The sequence below is a fragment of the Haliotis rubra genome, unplaced genomic scaffold (genome assembly GCF_003918875.1).
Source record: "Haliotis rubra isolate DU_JTF1 unplaced genomic scaffold, ASM391887v1 Scf257, whole genome shotgun sequence".
Lineage (NCBI taxonomy): Eukaryota > Metazoa > Mollusca > Gastropoda > Lepetellida > Haliotidae > Haliotis > Haliotis rubra.
Window position 1 is genome coordinate 411,194 of NW_025766636.1, and position 20,073 is coordinate 431,266.

Here is a 20,073-nt window from a genome sequence, read left to right on the forward strand (position 1 = left end):
ACCAGAACAAATACAGCAGCAGGAAGTGTCAGAGCAGCTGACGTTCAACACGATACAGGAACCCGTACCTGCAGCCACTCTGTCCCCGCCTACAGTACCTCCTTCATCAGCATATCGTGATGCTCCCACACCAGAACAAATACAGAAGCAGACATTCCACGAACTGACCCATGTCATAGTTGGAGGACACAATATGGGCAACACAATTAACATCCAAGAGAGCAAATGTGTCATAAGTAATATTCCTGCTGTTTTAATGTTGGCTGTAAATATTAGAGCTGTGACGATATATCGTAGTATCGAGAATCGTGATACTTTATCTGACGATCACTATATCGATACATTTTTTCGTATCATGATATGTATCATTGACCTTAAAATTGTTAATTTTCATTAGATATTGACAGTTATGACAAAATTTCTTGCTATTAAAATATGATTTTTTAAAGAAAATAACTAAAGAAAGCATATCGTGATATGCATCGAATCGAATCGTATCGTTCCAAGATATCGCGATACGTATCATATCGTGAAATTTCTGTATCATCACACCTCTAGTAAATATTCATTTTTGACTAAACAAATGTGGTTACTTAAAGCATGAACTATGAACCATGCCCACGGGACATGACTTGCAGTAGGGTGGTGGTGACATTCTAGCTCACGTCCCCACTAGGGTACAGTCAGGTCTTTTTGCCAACTCAGTAAAGTAGCTGCTGTAGTAAATGGTTTCTGTTAATCTCTACAAGATGATGACAAGCAGCTGTATATAGGCAGTCTGTCTGACACACATACAGTCTGGGGCAACAAGGCTCCTCTTTTCAGATCCAAAAACTCATGATACATGTATATATCACAATCTTTAAGTCCACAATGAACTAATTGCCAGAATTACATTCAAAGGTTTCAAACTAGTTGGGATAACAGTAACAGGGAAATCATCTACTATTTCTGTAATGCCCTGTTCTGCGAAAACATTATGTAATATACACAAGAATATATGGACTGTCATGCAATTTTGCAGTCTTTGTAGGGATGCTTAAGAAGAGTGCTTACTGGTTTATCCTGAAGTTGGTCAGTGTGCTTACCACAGTGAATCCTGGACGCCTGTTCATACAGGGAGGAGTAATGGTCGACCACATAGGTCGATGGCAACTCGGAAGCAGGTCATTTTTGTGGAATAAATAAAATATAAATAAAACTGAAACACTGAACACAATTTTCTTTCCCCTGTATTTACCTGGGGACTCTATGATGTTGAGGCGGGGCATGTTGGACCAGGATGAAAATCCAGTCATGAATTATTATCTCTAATCTATGCTTTGATTTTATCTATGATTTTTCATTATCCAGTGATCATGGATTTCCTGACACAAATTCCTGGTTACCATGGTTACAGTATCAATCATCAAACATGGATTTGAAAAACGATAATACAAGACATTATCATTTGGATGACAGAACACCTGTCTGGTGGAACACCTCCCGATTTAAAACATGAACGTACTGTTCTCCTGTCCACTCATTGTGAAAGCTATACACAGCTTTACAGTCACACTGTATGTTAGTGCTAGCTCTGCACTAAACGCTTGAGAACAACACATATATGTAAGAAGTTGTCAGGATAGCTGCAGTGCTCACTCAGCCACAAGATGGGGGTGTCCAACGATGGCTCTATTCCCTGGATCAGTACATGCACATTTTCTAGATCTGAAATTATAAAAAGAAAATAAGTGATTCATAAGGATGATAATCTCACTGTTATAGTTTAACACCCTTTTATACATAGTTCGTGGACTGGTTAATAGGGGAGACTACCATTGTGGTAGCTAATCATGTCTTCATAATAAGTGGTGCTCCGCTTACCTTCTTTGGTGTCACTGGGCAGCGACATGTCCAGCAGCGTCCCCAACGTTTCAGTCTCCCCCATTTCATTGACTGGTCGAAACAACCTTTGTATAAGTGGTTGGTCAGGCTGAAAAAGAATTTAGATGTTCGACTGACTGACTGAGTTTGGTTTTACGCCGCTTTTAGCAATATTCCAGCAACATCACGGCAGGGGACACCAGAAATGGGCTTCACACATTGTACCCATGTGGGGATTCGAACCCGGGTCTTCGGCATGACGAGCCAACACTTTAACCATTAGGCTACCCCACCGCCCCTTAGACGTTCGAAGGTGACCTCCATCTTATCAATTAGTGAGTGGATCGGTGACTGGTGGACAGATGACAATATAACACTGCATTTAGCGACATTCCGACAATGTCACGATGTAGGACACCAGAAACAGTGAGTGGGTGAGTGAGTTTGCTTTACACCCCTCTTAGCAATGTTCCAGCAATATCCTGGCAGAATACACCAGAAATGGGCTTCCCACATTGCACCAGTTGGGGAATGGAATCCGGGTCTTCAGAGTGATGCGTGAACGCTGTAACCACTAGACTACTTCACCACCAGAACAGTGAGACAACTAACGCTTAAACCACGTGGCTACCCTCCTGCCCCAATTCAACCGCAGCAGTACCATCAACACGCAATTAATGACATCTTGGATTGCCCTCAGCAGCAAGCAGTTACAGCTGATGCTAAAATGATCTTTTCACTCCCCCTAGAGCAAAAGTTTCTTGTCATTGAGTGAGTGGTCCATGTGAGCTGCTGACAAGACATGGTCAGGGACAAAACATCTGTCATGTTTACGATATAATACCTTAGACAAATGTTTCTGGTTTTTCTGCCTCTCATAAGCAATACAGGAAGAGACTAATCACACTTAAACCAACTGTGACAGACAGACCAACATACCAGGTATATTCTGTAAGGAATGTATTTGAAGGAGTCTTCTACAGTAGTCTCCATCAGCCTCTTGTTCACAGACCAGAACTGCTCAAACTTGTCTGCAATGAGAAACATTGTTTGATACCAAGAGTCTTACTACAATAGCACACAACCAACCCCATAGTCAGGCAGTCCTCTGCTTTATCAACAGACTTATTTCCCTCCTCTTACTCCTCCCATCCCTTACTCCTACTCTCTTACATTCACACCCCTCCTCCACCTCATACCCTCCCCCATCCCAGTTTTTAACACACACCTTCCCCAACATCCATCAACACTTTCAACAAATCGCCCTGCCGACCCTCCAACATCCCAACATCTATCAACACTTTTAACAAATCGCCCTCCCGACCCTCCAACATCCCAACATCCATCAACACTTTTAACAAATCGCCCTCCCGACCCTCCAACATCCCAACATCCATCAACACTTTTAACAAATCGACCTCCCGACCCTCCAACATCCCAACATCCATCAACACTTTTAACAAATCGCCCTCCCGACCCTCCAACATCCCAACATCCATCAACACTTTTAACAAATCGCCCTCCCGACCCTCCAACATCCCAACATCCATCAACACTTTTTCAACAAATCGCCCTCCCTCCACCCTCCAACATCCCAACATCCATCAACACTTTTAACAAATCATCAACCTCCCGACCCTCCAACATCCCAACATCCATCAACACTTTCAACAAATCGACCTCCCGACCCTCCAACATCCCAACATCCATCAACACTTTCAACAAATCGACCTCCCGACCCTCCAACATCCCAACATCCATCAACACTTTCAACAAATCGCCCTCCCGACCCTCCAACATCCCAACATCCATCAACACTTTTAACAAATCGCCCTCCCGACCCTCCAACATCCCAACATCCATCAACACTTTTAACAAATCGCCCTCCCGACCCTCCAACATCCCAACATCCATCAACACTTTTAACAAATCGCCTCTCCGACCCTCCAACATCCCAACATCCATCAACACTTTCAACAAATCGCCCTCCGACCCTCCAACATCCCAACATCCATCAACACTTTTAACAAATCGCAGCCCCCGACCCTCCAACATCCCAACATCCATCAACACTTTTTAACAAATCGCCTCTCCCGACCCTCCAACATCCCAACATCCATCAACACTTTCAACAAATCGACCTCCCGACCCTCCAACATCCCAACATCCATCAACACTTTCAACAAATCGCCCTCCCGACCCTCCAACATCCCAACATCCATCAACACTTTCAACAAATCGCCCTCCCGACCCTCCAACATCCTACTCCTGCTGCTCACCGTTCTGAAGTCCTGTCCACAGCTGTTTGTGGTCCTTCTTCTGCATGTTATTGACCACCTGGCTGCGATGTTTGAGGGCGTCTGCCTCCTTCACCACTGACATGAAGTGAGACTCGACAGCCTCCTTGTTGGGACAGTGCAGCAGCTCATCCTCAGGGAAGTGCTGGAACAGGGACCAAGGCTAAAACCTGGTTCTTCACTGGCTTAGGAACAGTTCATAATTTATGGCTAGAGGGGGGGTCACCAAATTTGTTCTGTGGAGGCAGGGGGTTCATGAATTTTGTATGCATGTACTGGGGGTGGGGGTGGGGTCAACAACTTTCTACATAGAAATATTTAAAAAATATACTTAAAAATTATAGGAAGGAGGGGGAGGGTAAAAAAAAATTCCTCTTCATGAAACATAATCCAAACAATTTCCCCAGTTCATCTTCTGCAACACACTCACCTGAAAGTGGACTGTTACATTCCATGGCAAGCTTGTCCCTGATCCATAGAGATCAAACAACACTCCAATGGGGTAGTGCCTGTAAACATTCACATAGGTCAAGTTATGTACATTCAGCAGATAATGGTCACCCAACACTGAAGAAGCAGTGCACACAACATCAACATAAACTAAATCTCATCAGCATTATGTTCACTAACAACCCAGAGGCAGCTGTTTGAAGATACTAAATATTTTGATTGATGAAAAAGTGGTTGTTGCTCCTAGCAAGCCTGTGGTTCTACTGTCATGTGAGTGAGTTTAGTTTTATGCCACACTCAGCCATATTCCAACTATATGGGGCGGTCTGTAAATAATCGAGTCTGGACCAGACAATCCAGTGAACAACAACACGAGCATCGATCTATGCAATTGTGAACCGATGACATGTGTCAACCAAGTCAGCAACCCTGACCACCCGATCCCGTAAGTCGCCTCTTACGACAAGCATGGGTTACTGAAGATGAATTCTAACCCGGATCTTCAAGAGTTCTACTGTAATGTACAACATGTTGTCATGAAATATACCCTATATATCCTATAGAATGAAACATTCAGATGTACTGGACTTAGCAATGCTGCTTCAGTGCCAGGTACCATGTGCCAGCTTTAAGATCAGGTCCTGGACATAGGGTATGTCACTTGGCAAGGATAATGACTGTAGTGTATCTTTACTCCCTCTTTTCCTCTTCAAATCAATTTTAAACCAATCATTACAAATTAATAATTCAGCTTAAAATGTTGGTCAGGATATAATTTGCACATTAATCGCTGAAGCAGGGTTCATCTAATAAAAGTTAGCAACTTTCAAACATCATGACCTTCAAATTTGTGCTCATGACAAGGAGTGTTTTATCAGCATGATAACAATAAATATAATCACATTTGCTTAACTCACCATTTGAGTGGCTGACCTTCGAACTCCAGCCACATCTCCCCCCTGGTTTTCAGCTTCCACACTCTTCAGGAAGTGTTTCTGTACCTTGTCAGTCACTAAGGGGAAATAACTCTGTCGGGGCACCAACAACTAAAAATATGGTAAAGAAATTAAAATATTTAGAGAACACTCAGAACAGACATCATGTTGTATGTCTATGTTAACATTTGGACCATTACCAGTGATATTTAGCAGCGGCCTACTTACTTAGCCTTAATAAAAATTAGTACACTTGACTCAGTTCAGCAGCTTGTTACTGACTGTTATTTTCATGAAATAAACTTGAGCTTACCTTACCTTATGACCATGAGCAAAATATTGTCTCTACACAGTGAACTATCTAAAATGCACTTGAACATTATAACAGTGTATGAAATAATCCAAAAACCCAGCCAGACATCTGGGCTGGTAACTTCAAAAACTTACCAGCCCAGAAGAGGTTTAACCAGTGAGTGCCAGTGAGCATGTTATCGGAATATTTTTTTCACCCGTCCACCGCTAGCCGTAAAATTAGACCATCCGGCAGAAATCTAGCCCGTCTCGGGCGTTCGGACGGGCTTTATTTCATACACTGATTATAATGATGATGGTGTTTGAACACCATGGCAAACAGGATCCAGAGGAAAACAGGTTTGAGAAGGTAGAGTTTTTTCTGCTTTTGTCAATATTTCAGCAATACAAAATCTTGCTTTCAAATTGGAATGGAACCTTAGGTCTTCAAACCATTACCATACCCTGGATCATTTCATGGTAACATTTCAAACAAAACAAAATCTTTTTCACTCTCAAAATCTAGATGACTCATTCTCAAGCAGAGCTCTCTAATTGGATATTATCAAAAAGCTGATGTAAATGTATAGACATGAAGAAATATATACACAATACAGGATCATATTACAGCCCTTACATAATAGGGATCAGGCTGTTCAACAGTTTCAATTTCTTCTGAAGCTAGGGCAAAACACACTGGGATTCGTCCTTCCCAGACCTCGCGGAGAATCTCTCGGTCTTCAGCCATATTTCTCCTCTTCAAATTCCTGAAATGAAATAAAGAGACAAACATTTTTGAAACCTAGAAAAACAATGTTAAATGAATGCCATCAAAGGAAAGTCAATAAGATTTCTATCCTCATTAGATTTATGATAAAGAAATAACTACCAAAACTCTTTTATTCACAAGATGAACACTGTCCAATATGACAACTAGATCAATACACTTCAGCAATTGACAAGAGTTTTAGATGAAAGTCAACACTGCTCATATTATTAGGAGAGTCAGTTGGCACAAGTGAAGTACCCATCCAACATGTGAAGTTGTTGAAAGGGTGCAGCATATTGTTACATTATTCTATTATTGAAATCAGTGGCTTGGTGGTCTATACTGTTACCATGGTTACTGTAAGTTTTAGTACGGAAGAATGAAGAAGCATGTATGTTTTACAAATCACTCTAGCAATATTCCAGCAATATATCACCCCAGGAAACACAAGGAATGTACTTCAAGTTCTGGAATGGTGCAACCTCATGAAATTCACATCTCTTACTCTGATACAAGTATATGTTTGTTTGCATCAAGATCTGAAAAACTTGCACAGAAAGCAACACTAGGTAAACCCTAAGTATACTTGGACGGCCTAATCACAAAGGACTGACTGACTGACTGAGTTTGGTTTTACGCCGCTCTTAGCAATTTTCCAGCTACATCATGGTGGGAAGACACCAGAAATGGGCTTCACACATTGTACCCATGTGGGGATTCAAACCCAGGTCTTCGGTGTGATGAGTCAATGCTTTAACCACTAGGCTACCCCACCGCCCTTAATCACAAAGGAGGATGTGTAGGTGGTTCAGCTAATCAGATGTCTCATTTCTTCAGCCTCAGTTTCTTGAGGATAGACCCTTTTGGTTGTATGTGCCATGTTATGCACAAACAGGATTCACAATATATCCAAAACAATTCAACAACAGTGCATTATTTCTTTTCATTTAAATTTCCTCAACGATATACCTTTTGGAATTACAGAGATATGTGTTTTGCTTCCTATTACCAAGGATTTAGAAGCATCTGATTTCATAGCTCACCGCCTATTGAGGTGTGCTCAGATCACCAAATAGAGTGATATTCTACTGGAGTAAAACATCTCATGGAAGTTACAGGGTTTTGACATGACATTAATGACATTAACATGGCTGTTTGAATGTCACTTAATCGTAGAGATGATTCCTCCAGTCATACGAATGAAGACATGAAGCATTAATGATTCTGCATATCAAAACGACCTGGAATGTTTTTATTGCTGAATCAATCAATCAATCATGCATGCATGTATAAATGTAACTTAATTAGACTCTAAAAGTCTAAACAATGCCCCAACTAATTCAAAAGTGCAATCCCTGGCTTATAAATGAAATACATGAAATACTACTTTCACACAAACACATCTTTTAGCATGTCATTTGTTCAGAACGAGAGACCATTAACGATATATGATGTCTGATCTCGTCAGTACTAATAGACATTATTTCATGGCGTTGTAAGATTAAGTTAAACGTTTAGTCAATAAACAAAACGCCTCATAATTACTTACTAAAAATGCAAACGGTTTGTAGAAATGCGCAAAACTGTAATTAACAGACCGGTGTCTTACATGAAGAACAGTCCGTTAGTGGATATGTCAGATTGTTGACAGTAACCCAGGTGCTGTCAATGGGTGTTGACAGTGAGTCAAAATGCCAGTCAGCTGACAAAATTAACAAAGTACATATTTGGCGTCCCGTACAAATGATTTACCTTCCACCGACGAGGAGCCTTTTAAAAGTCCAAGTCTTTATCTGGACTCTATATGGACCGACACAGGATTTGCATTAAGATAACTGACAACATTCACGATTTATGTGCGAAATCAGAAACATTGGTCGGTCGACTTCCTCACTTACAAGGGGAATGAACTCTGAACACCGCATTATTGCAGACCACACAAAAGTGTTCTGACGTTCGTCGGCCGTCATCCTGGTTTCCGTGCCTCTCACCTTTTATAGTTCCCGGGCCTCTCATCTAGTTATATCTCCTTATATGGCCCGGGAACCCGGATGGTCGGCCTTTAGATGATTCACATTTTTCATCTATTTTTTTTTTCTACAAGACAGAATTTATCAAAATGTATTCAACAATAAATGACCATAAATGCAATACATAGTTATGCTGGGAACAACGAACCTTTCACAGACTGGCCATGCCTCATGTTTAATTTCTTTTCAAATCTACCAAATTTCATTAATATGAATAATGAATACGTCATGAAAACCTTTGACAAGTATGTTCATTCATTCCTTATACCATATGTGTCATAGTTACCACAAAAAAAGTCAAAAGTTACGAATTTCTGAATGGTACGTCGGTGTTTACCAGTACTAAAGTAGTTTTTGTAATAGGCGATGGAGGCATTGTTCATTTTCCGCGTAAAGTAAGACGATTTTGAGCTGTTATCTTAAATATTTTTATGAAATGTAAATCCTACAAATAAGTTTTCTTAGTAGAGTGTGTGAGGAGTGTACTAGACAATATAGCTGATCAATACTAAATGGCTGAAATGGCACCTGGAGGGATTCAGGGGTGGAAAAAACCCATTGCCCGACGCCCGACGTCCAGTGTTTTTTTCTGTCGGGCAAGCAAATTTGTATATCACACTGTACCGGTGTCCAGTTGATATTCCAATGTTAATTATGTTGTTTGTTTAAAAAATCAACAAGAAAATGGCCGGTATAGTGGAAAAATTATCAGGGCAAGTGATTTTACATGTGCCACTGTACCCGAGTACACTAGCAATTTTAAAGTTATTTCCACCCTGCCGGGATGGATGTTTAGTAATTGAGGTCAAATATATCATATTTCAACTGGATTCATAGTTTATCATTATACTTGTATGTTATATCAAATTTTGCTTTAAAAGACTTTTGGAAAAAACAGCAGAAACTGCGTATAAAACTGTTTGGAATTAGAAAATACGAATTCTCCATTTTGATTTAAGAAGAAAAAATAATAAACAATATTTCAAAGTCTTTCCTTTTTTTGGGAACAATCACTCTGTTGTAAATATATATTTTCATTCCCAGAAAATATTGTTGATGAGAACAGCTCAAAGACCAGCACCCTGATTCCCGGGAAGTGCAAACACAGCATACACCGTGAACCAGCTGGGTTGAAAGACAAAAAGCTAAAGGGTTATCGCCCTTGTTAACACTCTTCAGTCTTTGACTTTCACGTCCAACATGGCGACCTTCAGGAGTGTTTTGCATGCAAGCAAAGTGTTTCGCCCATGCATAACTAACAGATCCATCAAGACCTCAGCGGTAGTTTCAAGTATGTACTGTAAACTGAGTCTTTACTTTGAGTGTTTAATCAGTATCACGTCAAGTCGGTAATACTCAAGAGTATGCATTCACTGAAGCGCCCGAAAATATTTACTGACCTAAACTTAGGCTAAACTCTAAAATCTGAGCGCAAACATGTTGTGATCCAAATGATTCCACTAGTTTCAGTTAAAGCAAAATACACTGTGACTGGAAGAACAAAAAATAGTTGTCAAAATTCTCAAAACGTGAAATACAACTGAAAGCAACGAAATGAGATGAGAATCAGTGAGAATTTTAAGTCTAATATAAACAATATAAATTTCTCCTTTCATGAGATAGTAAAACGTCAATTGATTATTTGTTACAGATTGGAATAAGGATTGGAAGCCAGGTCCATATCCTATGACCCCAGAAGAACGAGCCAATGCTGCCAAAAGATATGGGTTGCGGGTCGAGGATTATGACGTGTATGCAGATGATGGTACTGGATATGGAGACTACCCCAAACTTCCACATGTATCTGGAGATGTCAGGGATCCAAATGAGGACTGGGATATACCAGAGATAAAAAGAAACTATGGTGAACCTGTATGTTGATTAAATATTTAAACTATGTAAATGTTGACGTTATTAAAGAAGTTCATCATTAGGTGATTGTGGAATTTGAATTTTGTGAAATGTGACTAATTATATGAATTAATTATACGTGTGCTTACAAATACAATATCCTGTTTATTTTCATGATTAATGCAGGCTCCTTATGAAATTAAAAAGTGTGATGAAAATGTTTTATATATTTCAGTTGCATGTGGACCATGATATGATTGGTGAAGACAGGTACAACATCAACGCCAACCCCAGACTGTCATAGTAAGTTTATGATAAAATTTGTTGCATTTCCTAATACATTTGAGAAACAAGTCAATGTGATTCATAAAGTGTTGTCACAGATAAAGAATCAGCTTCAAAGCCTAGTCCCAATAAGGATTGTATAACAGTATTAGCATGAAACAAGTCTATTTCACAAGATGAATCAGCAAGAGACGAGTTGTAAAATATATGGATCTACTGCTTGTGATGGAGAAACTGAGATGTTTAAACCTATGTTTGCAAGTAAAATGCTGTTTTTTCTACATTTTGTTTCAAAGATGTGTCGAAGTAGAGATCTGATAACCCTGAAAATACTAAGCACTGTGTGGAAATTACACAATACCCATACCTAATAGTATAATCATGATAATGATCATAACTATCATTTCTAATGTCTGGCATATTGATTTCAGTCGGACAATGTTCCTATCAACTGGTGCTTTCCTTGGTACAATATTAGCAATCTATATTCTGACAGAACCATACCCACACTTTCTGCCAGTGGTAAGTAGAAGTTGTTTTTCACTGTATTAGTATGCTTTTATATAGACTCTCTGTGGTATAGTATTCCTTCCCAAAAGAGGGTGAACAAAAGTCTGGGTGGTCTCTGGATCAATCCCCAATTCAGGCTGCCTGTGTTGCTTTATTTGTCAGCACCATGACCCTAGGTTTTACCACACCACTGAACTGAAATATTGTTTGAGTGAGTGAGTTAAAATTTAATGTCACATCAGCGATATTTCAGCTATATCATGACCAGATAAGTTTTGCAATTCTTAATAAATACAAGTTGTTATAAATCCAGCTGTCAAAGGACTGTAAATAATTAGAGTATCACAGATGGTGTATAAAACTAGCATGTAAATCTAAAACTATTTTACTATTGAAGACAATTCAAGAATAGACGTATTCGCTGTGTTAATTGATGCTGTCTTGATGGAATACGAATGCTGAAATTGATATATGCTGGTATATCACTTTCAAGTACACCTCACCTGGACCTAGGTTTTCGAAGCTCTCCTAGTGTTAAGGTGGTCAGAAATGCCCTACATTAACATTAACTTACGACTATCTTAGCTCTAAGAGAGCTTAAAAATCTAGGCCCTGGATTGGATTCCCCACACCGAGTGAAGCCCATTTTTGATACACCCATCATGCTTGAACATACAGATAGGTGCCTGTGTTTGTGTTTCAGATGCCTAAACAACACCCATTCAACAACCTCTACCTGGAAAACGGTGGTGAGGCAGCACAGGAGAAAGCAGTGCAACACTACACATTTGAGCCGGCAGATTAATGGGACCGCATCTAGGCATATTGATTGTACATAATGTATGAATGAAGCTTTCTCCTTGAGACACCGTGTTAGCAGGATGAGGCTACATCAGGCCATTGTTGGAAGTGAACTATTTGTGATTGTGTGGAGTCTATTGGCCGTTTCGAAACTACAAAGAAGAAAAGCTGAACTTTATACATGGCTTCTAATGAGTTGTAGTAATGTATTCTGTTATTAAATACTTATGAAACAATGTGGGTTATTTTGTCTCTGAAAATTTAGGGGCAATATAGATGTTTTGTCACGTGGTTGCATAAGAGCTGATAAATGCTACAAAATGTTGACAGGTACTTGTGAATACTGGAACACTTTCTTAACCACAATTTCCAGAAGTCCAGAAATCATGTTTTTGTTTGTTGTTTAACACCGCACTCAGCACTATGCCAACTATATGGTGGTGGTCTGTAAATAATAAGAGTCTAGATCAGACAATCAAGTGATCAACATCATGAGCATCGATCTATGCAACTGGGATACCATGATGACATCTCAACCATGTCAGCAAACCTGAAATCATGACACAATACAGCACATTTCAAGTTGGACTTCATTCCTTGGTTTGGGGAAATACATGCCCACAGCAACAGCATTAGTACCAAACTGTAGCAGCTGACTGACCTGAGTGTGTATATGAATGGATGACAGTACTTGTGATCTGCCCAAGAACAGCTGCAAGATGCTACGGAATGGATTGTCATTAATTTGGGTGGTTTGGTTGATTGTGTGTTGGCATACACTGATGACAGGAATTGACATGAATGTCATAGTGTATGAAATATGCAAAACTAGTACTAAAGAAATTGCTTATTGAAAAACATTCAAGGGAGGTCTTGAAAGTCTATGAAGAAAATCCAGTGAACCGTTCTTAACTTATCTTGCTGACAATTCAGGTTAACATTCTGAAATCTTCATAGTGTCGTCGTGACCCTAAAGTGAAGGTCACCAAAATTGACTGGGCCCTGCGCCTTCCCTAGATGAAGCTTGGTGTCAAATATGAAGAAAATCCACTGAATAATTTTTGCGATATCTTGCTGACTATCTTAACAAGCAATTTAACATGCTGAAATCTTCAAAGTGTCTCTGTGACCTTGAAAATTAAGTGAAGGTCACCAAAATCAACTGGGCCCTGCGCCTTCCCTGGATGAAGCTTGGTGTCAAATATGAAGAAACTCCAGTGAATGGTTCTTGAGGTGTCTAGCTGACAAGCATAACATGTCTTCAGGTTAATATGCTGAAAATCTTCAAAGTGTCTCTGTGGATAAAGCTTGAAAATTAAGTGTGAAGGTCACCAAAATTGAATATGCTGAAATCTTCAAAGCCCTGTGCCTTGCCTTCCTGGATAAAGCTTGGTGTTAAATATAAAGGAAACTCCAGTGAAGGGAGGTATCTCGAGACAAGCATAACATGTAGGTAAAATATGCTGAAATCTTCAAAGTGTCTCTGTGACCTTGAAAATTAAGGTCAAAATTGACTGTCACGCCTTCCCTGGAAACCTTGACTTGAAGACCTTTCTTGTAGTGTGTGACCTTTGAACCTAGGTACCAAATTGGATGAAAGGTACCAAAATCTAGTGAACAGTTCTTAAGATATTTCAATTCAGATGCGATGACGGACCAACGGAGCCGTGTGTGCTATCCGGACTTGTGTGTGGTGTGTGCTGTCCGGACTTGTGTGTGGTGTGTGCTGCTGTCCGGACTTGTGTGTGGTGTGTGCTGTCCAGACTTGTGTGTGGTGTGTGCTGTCCGGACTTGTGTGTGTGGTGTGTGCTGTCCGACTTGTGTGTGGTCTGTGTTGTCCGGACTTGTGTGTGGTGGGTGCTGTCCGGACTGGTGTGTGGTGTCCAGACTTGTGTGTGGTGTGTGGTGTCCGGACTTGTGTGTGGTGTGTGCTGTCCGGACTTGTGTGTGGTGTGTGTTGGCGGACTTGTGTGTGCAGTCCAGACTTGTGTGTGATGTGTGCTGTCTGGACTTGTGTGTGGTGTGTGTTGGCGGACTTGTGTGTGCAGTCCAGACTTGTGTGTGATGTGTGCTGTCTGGACTTGTGTGTGATGTGTGCTGTCCGGACTTGTGTGTGGTGTGTGTTGGCGGACTTGTGTGTGTAGTGTGTGCTGTCCTGACTTGTGTGTGTTGTCTGGACTTGTGTGCAGTGTGTGCTGTCTGGACTTGTGTGTGCTGTCCGGACTTGTGTGTGTTGTGTGCTGTCCAGACTTGTGCTGGTCCACCATACAGCAGGCTAACATGGATACCCCAGACACAGGCCAAGATTAGAACTGACCCGTGAAGATCCGGGGTAGAATAGGTCTTCAACCCATGCTTGCCACAAAAGGCGACTATGCTTGTCGTAAGAGGCGACTAACGGGATTGGGTGGTCAGGCTCGCTGACTTGGTTGACACATGTCATCGGTTCCCAATTGCGCAGATCGATGCTCATGTTGTTGATCACTGGATTGTCTGGTCTAGACTCGATTATTTACAGACTGCCGCCATATAGCTGGAATATTGCTGAGTGTGGCGCAAAACTGAACTCACTCACTACCGACCTTCCACTCTGCTAGCATAATGTCTATCCACTTGTCCAAGGAGAACATAGGAAGTGGCAGAGGAGGTGAGGTGAGGTGAAATTGGGTTTAACGTTGTGCTGGAGAATATTTCGCTCATATGACGACATGCATGCATGTGTATGTGTATGTGCGGCTTCTTGTACTAACCCAGACTGAAGCTGGTTTTATAGTGCTAGCCAACTGAGATACCATGCCGCAGTGAAGCATGAATACCCCACTCAGACACATTATACTGACTCCGAGCCGACCAGTCCTTGTTGTACCCATTAATGCCGAACGCCAGGTAGGGACCAACAAGTACCATATTTTAACGTCTTTTGGTATGACGCGGTCGGGGATTGAACCCACGACCTTCCGCTCTCGGGGGACGCTCTACCCACACCACGGAGGCGGTCCGAATTGGCAGAGGAAGTTATGCAGGTATTGTGGTCTGGTCTTGGACTGACTGACTGAGTTTGGTTTTATGCCGCTTTTAGCAATATTCCAGCAACATCATCGGCGGGGACACCAGAAATGGGCTTCACGCATTGTGCCCATGTGGGGATTCGAACCCGGGTCTTCGGCGTGACGAGCCAACGCTTTAACCATTAGGCTACCCCCCGCCCCTCTGGTCTTGGAAAACCGATGAACAATAGACTGATCACAGATCAGCAACATCTGGGCACAACTTATGTTGGCTCTTACAAGTCAAGACTGGTGTAGACTCTTTTGTTCAGTCATACCTGAGGTTTCATGCCTGTTTAGTCCCAGACTTCCAAAACAGGAATTTCAAACATTTAAAACAGACAGTAACAAGCATCAAGTTTAAAGTTGACAAAGAGAAAAAAGACAAACACTACTGCACACAAACTGATAAATGCATTTATTTTGCATCACATGAAAACATTACATGTAACATGATTTTGTCATATATCTAACAAAGAAACCACCCCTCTCTACAAAAGTGAATATCGAGATATTAATAAATAAATCCATGAATTGTTCACAAGTTGATCCTGAACACCATGGCCTAGTCAGTCTCTCACAATCATATTGCTTTTGTCCCTTTTTGAAAAAAACAACAACACTGGCCGAGGTTAGCATCTTAGCAGGAAATCAGATGTTAAACGTCTGTAAATTCATTAAAGTCATCCCATCCACCTAAAACAAATTATGGTGTAAAAGAGAAAACAACTTAGTAGATTTGCTTGAAAACCTGAATACATTCATATTAGACTTAAGATACACTTCCACTAACCCTGTTATTATTATTTCATATTCTTAAGAACTGTAAGACACGTTTTCAGATTCCGTGTTTTTGTTTCTGATGGCTTTTTAAATACAACAATCCATTCATAGCATTTGTTTTATTCAGTTCGGAACAGACAATCCATTGATCAACACCAAGGTCATTGATCTACTTAAATGCCATGATGCCATGCATCAACCAAGTCAGCAATCCTTACCGCCGAATCCCATTAGTCAACCCTTACAACAAGCAGGGGTTGCTGAAGGCCAGTTCTTACCAGGGTAACAGGTCCATTGATGTAGAGAAAGAAACATGATAGTAGTCACTTATCCACATGTACAATAACGTGCTGATCATGGGTTTCTGTACTTTGTAAGTTTCTGTGATAAAGCATGTGGTAAGGTAAAGGTTGGCTTGAGGAACTACTTATCCCGCCCTGCCCTGCCCAACCCTGCCCCCCCCAGCCACAAACTGGCATAATGAGGCTGATGAGACTCTTCCTATGTGGCACCACAATGGTATCTAGAAGGTGATTCTGGCAAAGTTAAGCGCTCCCAAAAGACATCTTGAAGTACTGGCAAATAAATCTATGGATTGAAATCTAAAGCATGATAAAATTACAGTTGGCTGGGGATGCCTGCTTTGCTCAGACATGAACTGTCTTCATATTTAATAAGTTAAATTCAACATGCATGATTTCAAAAATATATTCTAAATTGAAAAGCAGAAAAACAGTTCCCAGCCAAGATGAGTCTAATACTCAAGCAGTGGAACAGAAACTGCTCATCATAACTCCAGATTGTCTCAAGTTCTTATTTCCAAATACCATTACCTGTTTGAGTCAAACAATTTATAGGCATTTCCCAAAATGTGAGACAAAACGGAAAACAAAAACAATAGATCCTTACATATTTGTAGTCTCAAGAATCTGCCCGTTACCACCATATGCAAGTACATACCATTCATTCACCCTTGCCACTGGCACAGCATAACAGATTTTGCTGCAATAGATTGCAAGGTTGTCATACGTACAACATATTGATTGTCAACATTAGTTACAGCCTCTTTATGAGGCATTTAGAAGGTGTAGTATCAATCAACACAGTCAACATTAAGATTTCACACTGAAACAGGTGCTTGTACTTTCACCCAACAAATTCAGGTGCTAGCGTCTTCACCCAAACAAGCATATGTGCTTGTATCTTTTCCAACAAGTACAGTTACTTCTGTGTTTATCCAACAAGTACAGTTACTTCTGTTTATCCAACAAGTACAGTTACTTCTGTGTTTATCCAACAAGTACAGTTACTTCTGTGTTTATCCAACAAGTACAGTTACTTCTGTGTTTATCCAACAAGTACAGTTACTTGTGCGTTTATCCAACAAGTGCAGTTACTTCTGTGTTTATCCAACAAGTACAGTTACTTGTGCGTTTATCCAGCATGGGGTTTGTAGAGTTGTAGACACCTGTACTGAAACCTCAGACTGTAAGAATCAAGAAACCGAGTCAACTCTAAATGCCATAATGAAACAGGTAAATTTAAAAATCTCCAATGGTGCCAACTGAAGGAATAGTTAGAAAATCTTGTATGGGAACTGTGATGTATATGTTACACACATCCACTTCCTATGTGTTCCTGGCATTACAGAACAAAAGCCATTCAATTACAAAAATGGATTCTTTGAATAAAATTTCACTTTATCATCCTAAAATTTGAATATGCATTTGTTAATTGATGGTTCTTGTGTTGAGGTCAGGAAATATTTTTGGCAATTTGGCATGACTAGAGAAAGAAAAGTGATTTGTAACTATCATGAGTGTATATTATCAAGACAAGTGTGTGAGCCCAGTTCAGCGCCACTTTCTGTAGTATTCCAGTTATATGACTGCTTAATAAGTGAGGAAAGCACATGGTAATGCAGGTCTCAGCAGTGTATGAAATAAGCCAAAAACCCAGCCAGACATCAATGTGGATTTAACCAGACCAGACACCAAGATATGTATGGAACATCTAAAAGTTTTACCAGATCATCGGGATGGCTAACTGTAGATCTAGACCGTCCGTCAGAAATCTACCCCAGCTCGGGCGGTCGGACAGGCCTTATTTCATACACTGGTCTCAGCTGTTTACCTCTTCTGTGAAACAACAAGGGGCACTGTCAACTTGATAATTGATGCAAACTTGGATGTCGACCTACAGTCATAGGTTCCTGGCATATCCAAGGGAGGCAACTCTGCACAGTGAACTTCAGCCCCTTGACAACCAAACTACCCAGATACATAGCAACTCTGCTTTTACAAAATAACTATTGTGGTTACAATGTTAGTACTAACAATCAACAACTAAACTAAAACATCACTTTGCATATTGGAGAATCTCTTCAAATAAATACATACATGGCCTCTACCAAGGGTGATACAATCTCCTAACTGCTAAAGACAAATATCATGGGGATGAAGATACTGAACATTTGTAACACACGTCAATGTATTTGTATCAGGAACATCTGCATGACACCATTAAGTAGATTAGCAGCGGTAATTTTATCCGAACATTTGTAACACACGGCAATTTTATCAGGAACTCTCATCTTGAAACAGAATTCTTATCTTGAAACATCTTGTGTGTGGTCACTCTTAAACAGCTTCTCAAAGACTTCTCAAATGGAATAAGGCGAGTAGAGTCTCGTAACCTCAGGGACGTCAGCTTTTTTTGGAAACAATGCTTAAGAACAGACAAAATGTGATTACTGAAAGTCAACATTGTTTAAGAGAGTGACTAGCCTCTCTTAACCAAATAATTACAAAATCATGCATAAAACTGCATGTTGTTTTACTGGGTCAAATGGTGAGCTGTTGAATCTTGATATCATCCTATGATATAATTTGTTATGTGATATCATGTATCAAGATATTTTCACTTAAACACTTCTGTATCAACATGTTGTGATTGTTCTGAATTAAGAATTTTCAACTCTAAGATTCCCCAATAAAATTTTGATCTCAAATACTCATAACTTTTTACAAAAAGTATTAAATCACACAAAGCAAAGAACAGAGTTGCTGACAAATTCTCAAGAACACTGCTTCTGCTTCTCTCCAGTAATGTATGTTGAAAATATCCGTTTAAAAACTGTGTGGCCTTCCAACTCTGCAAAAAGCCATCACACGAGTAAACATATCTCAAATAGAAACAGAAGACAAAAATGCTAGTATCCCAGCACAACTTCCATCAATTCAAGCAAACAAAGGGCTTCATGCCAAAACCATACCACTCCAAAGAGGTAAAGAACACTAGATTCCGGTGTTGTGACGTCATGCCAAAACCATACCACTCCAAAGAGGTAAAGAACACTAGATTCCGGTGTTGTGACGTCATGCCAAAACCATACCACTCCAAAGAGGTAAAGAACACTAGATTCCGGTGTTCTGTGACTCATTTTCTTTAGTATAGTAACTATTTCCAAGAACACATTAAATAATACTTATCTTCTCTACCTGAACAATATTTCAAACAATTCCTAAAACTTTCAAATATCACATTCCTAAAGCTCACAATGATGTCAACCCTTTTACATTCATTCAACAAAATACATTAACATGGGCGACTCAAGGAATCTGATTCTTCCATAACACCATAGTTAATCTGTAATGCTTTAACTACAGTACTATGAAGACTCAGGTGTTTCTTCACTTCTAATGAGTGGTATATCAATGTATCATTAACCCTATTGTATACTATTCACACTTTGCTGAGGATCAGATCATTGATTCAACAGAAAACTATGATGTGAGGTCTAATTTGAGTTTAAATATCTAAGCCTATTGTAAGCATGGATCCTAGGTTTCAGTATGTTACTGCATCTTGTGGATCCCATACCTGCTATTGATAGGTGTTGTGTACTTGTCAATGACTCGTTCCATGACTTGCAAAATGGTTGATTGGTGCCATGAAAACCATTTTAATGGTTACTCATGTATCAAGTGCATAAGGTTAGATTAAAGTGGCTGTTGCCTAAAGAAGGGTTACCATATTATTATTTATCCAGTTTTAAATGGATACAATTTCAAATTATAAATCAATGTTTAAGTAAAGTTGGGAATTTGTGTGATCCTTAGCAAAGTGTGAGTAGTATATGAACTAGGTGACATTTGA

General features: G+C 40.1%; 2 protein-coding genes across 2 annotated transcripts; one reads left to right on the top strand and one right to left on the bottom strand.

The window, feature by feature from the left end:
• Window positions 1–457: 457 nt before the first annotated feature.
• Window positions 458–8,521, bottom strand: LOC124279811 (autophagy protein 5-like). Its single transcript, XM_046715690.1, is given in 9 exon segments — window positions 458–1,710; window positions 1,867–1,975; window positions 2,806–2,897; window positions 4,146–4,308; window positions 4,594–4,672; window positions 5,531–5,572; window positions 5,574–5,659; window positions 6,477–6,606; window positions 8,361–8,521. Coding segments are annotated over 8 exon segments (822 nt in total). The 5' UTR covers window positions 6,588–6,606; window positions 8,361–8,521; the 3' UTR covers window positions 458–1,570.
• A 1,289-nt stretch (window positions 8,522–9,810) lies between these two features.
• Window positions 9,811–12,321, top strand: LOC124279812 (NADH dehydrogenase [ubiquinone] 1 beta subcomplex subunit 8, mitochondrial-like). The gene is made up of 5 exons (XM_046715691.1): window positions 9,811–9,929; window positions 10,290–10,510; window positions 10,725–10,792; window positions 11,206–11,296; window positions 11,988–12,321. Exons 1-5 carry the CDS (start codon window positions 9,839–9,841, stop codon window positions 12,087–12,089), a joined length of 573 nt encoding a protein of 190 aa, XP_046571647.1. The 5' UTR covers window positions 9,811–9,838; the 3' UTR covers window positions 12,090–12,321.
• Window positions 12,322–20,073: the final 7,752 nt, after the last annotated feature.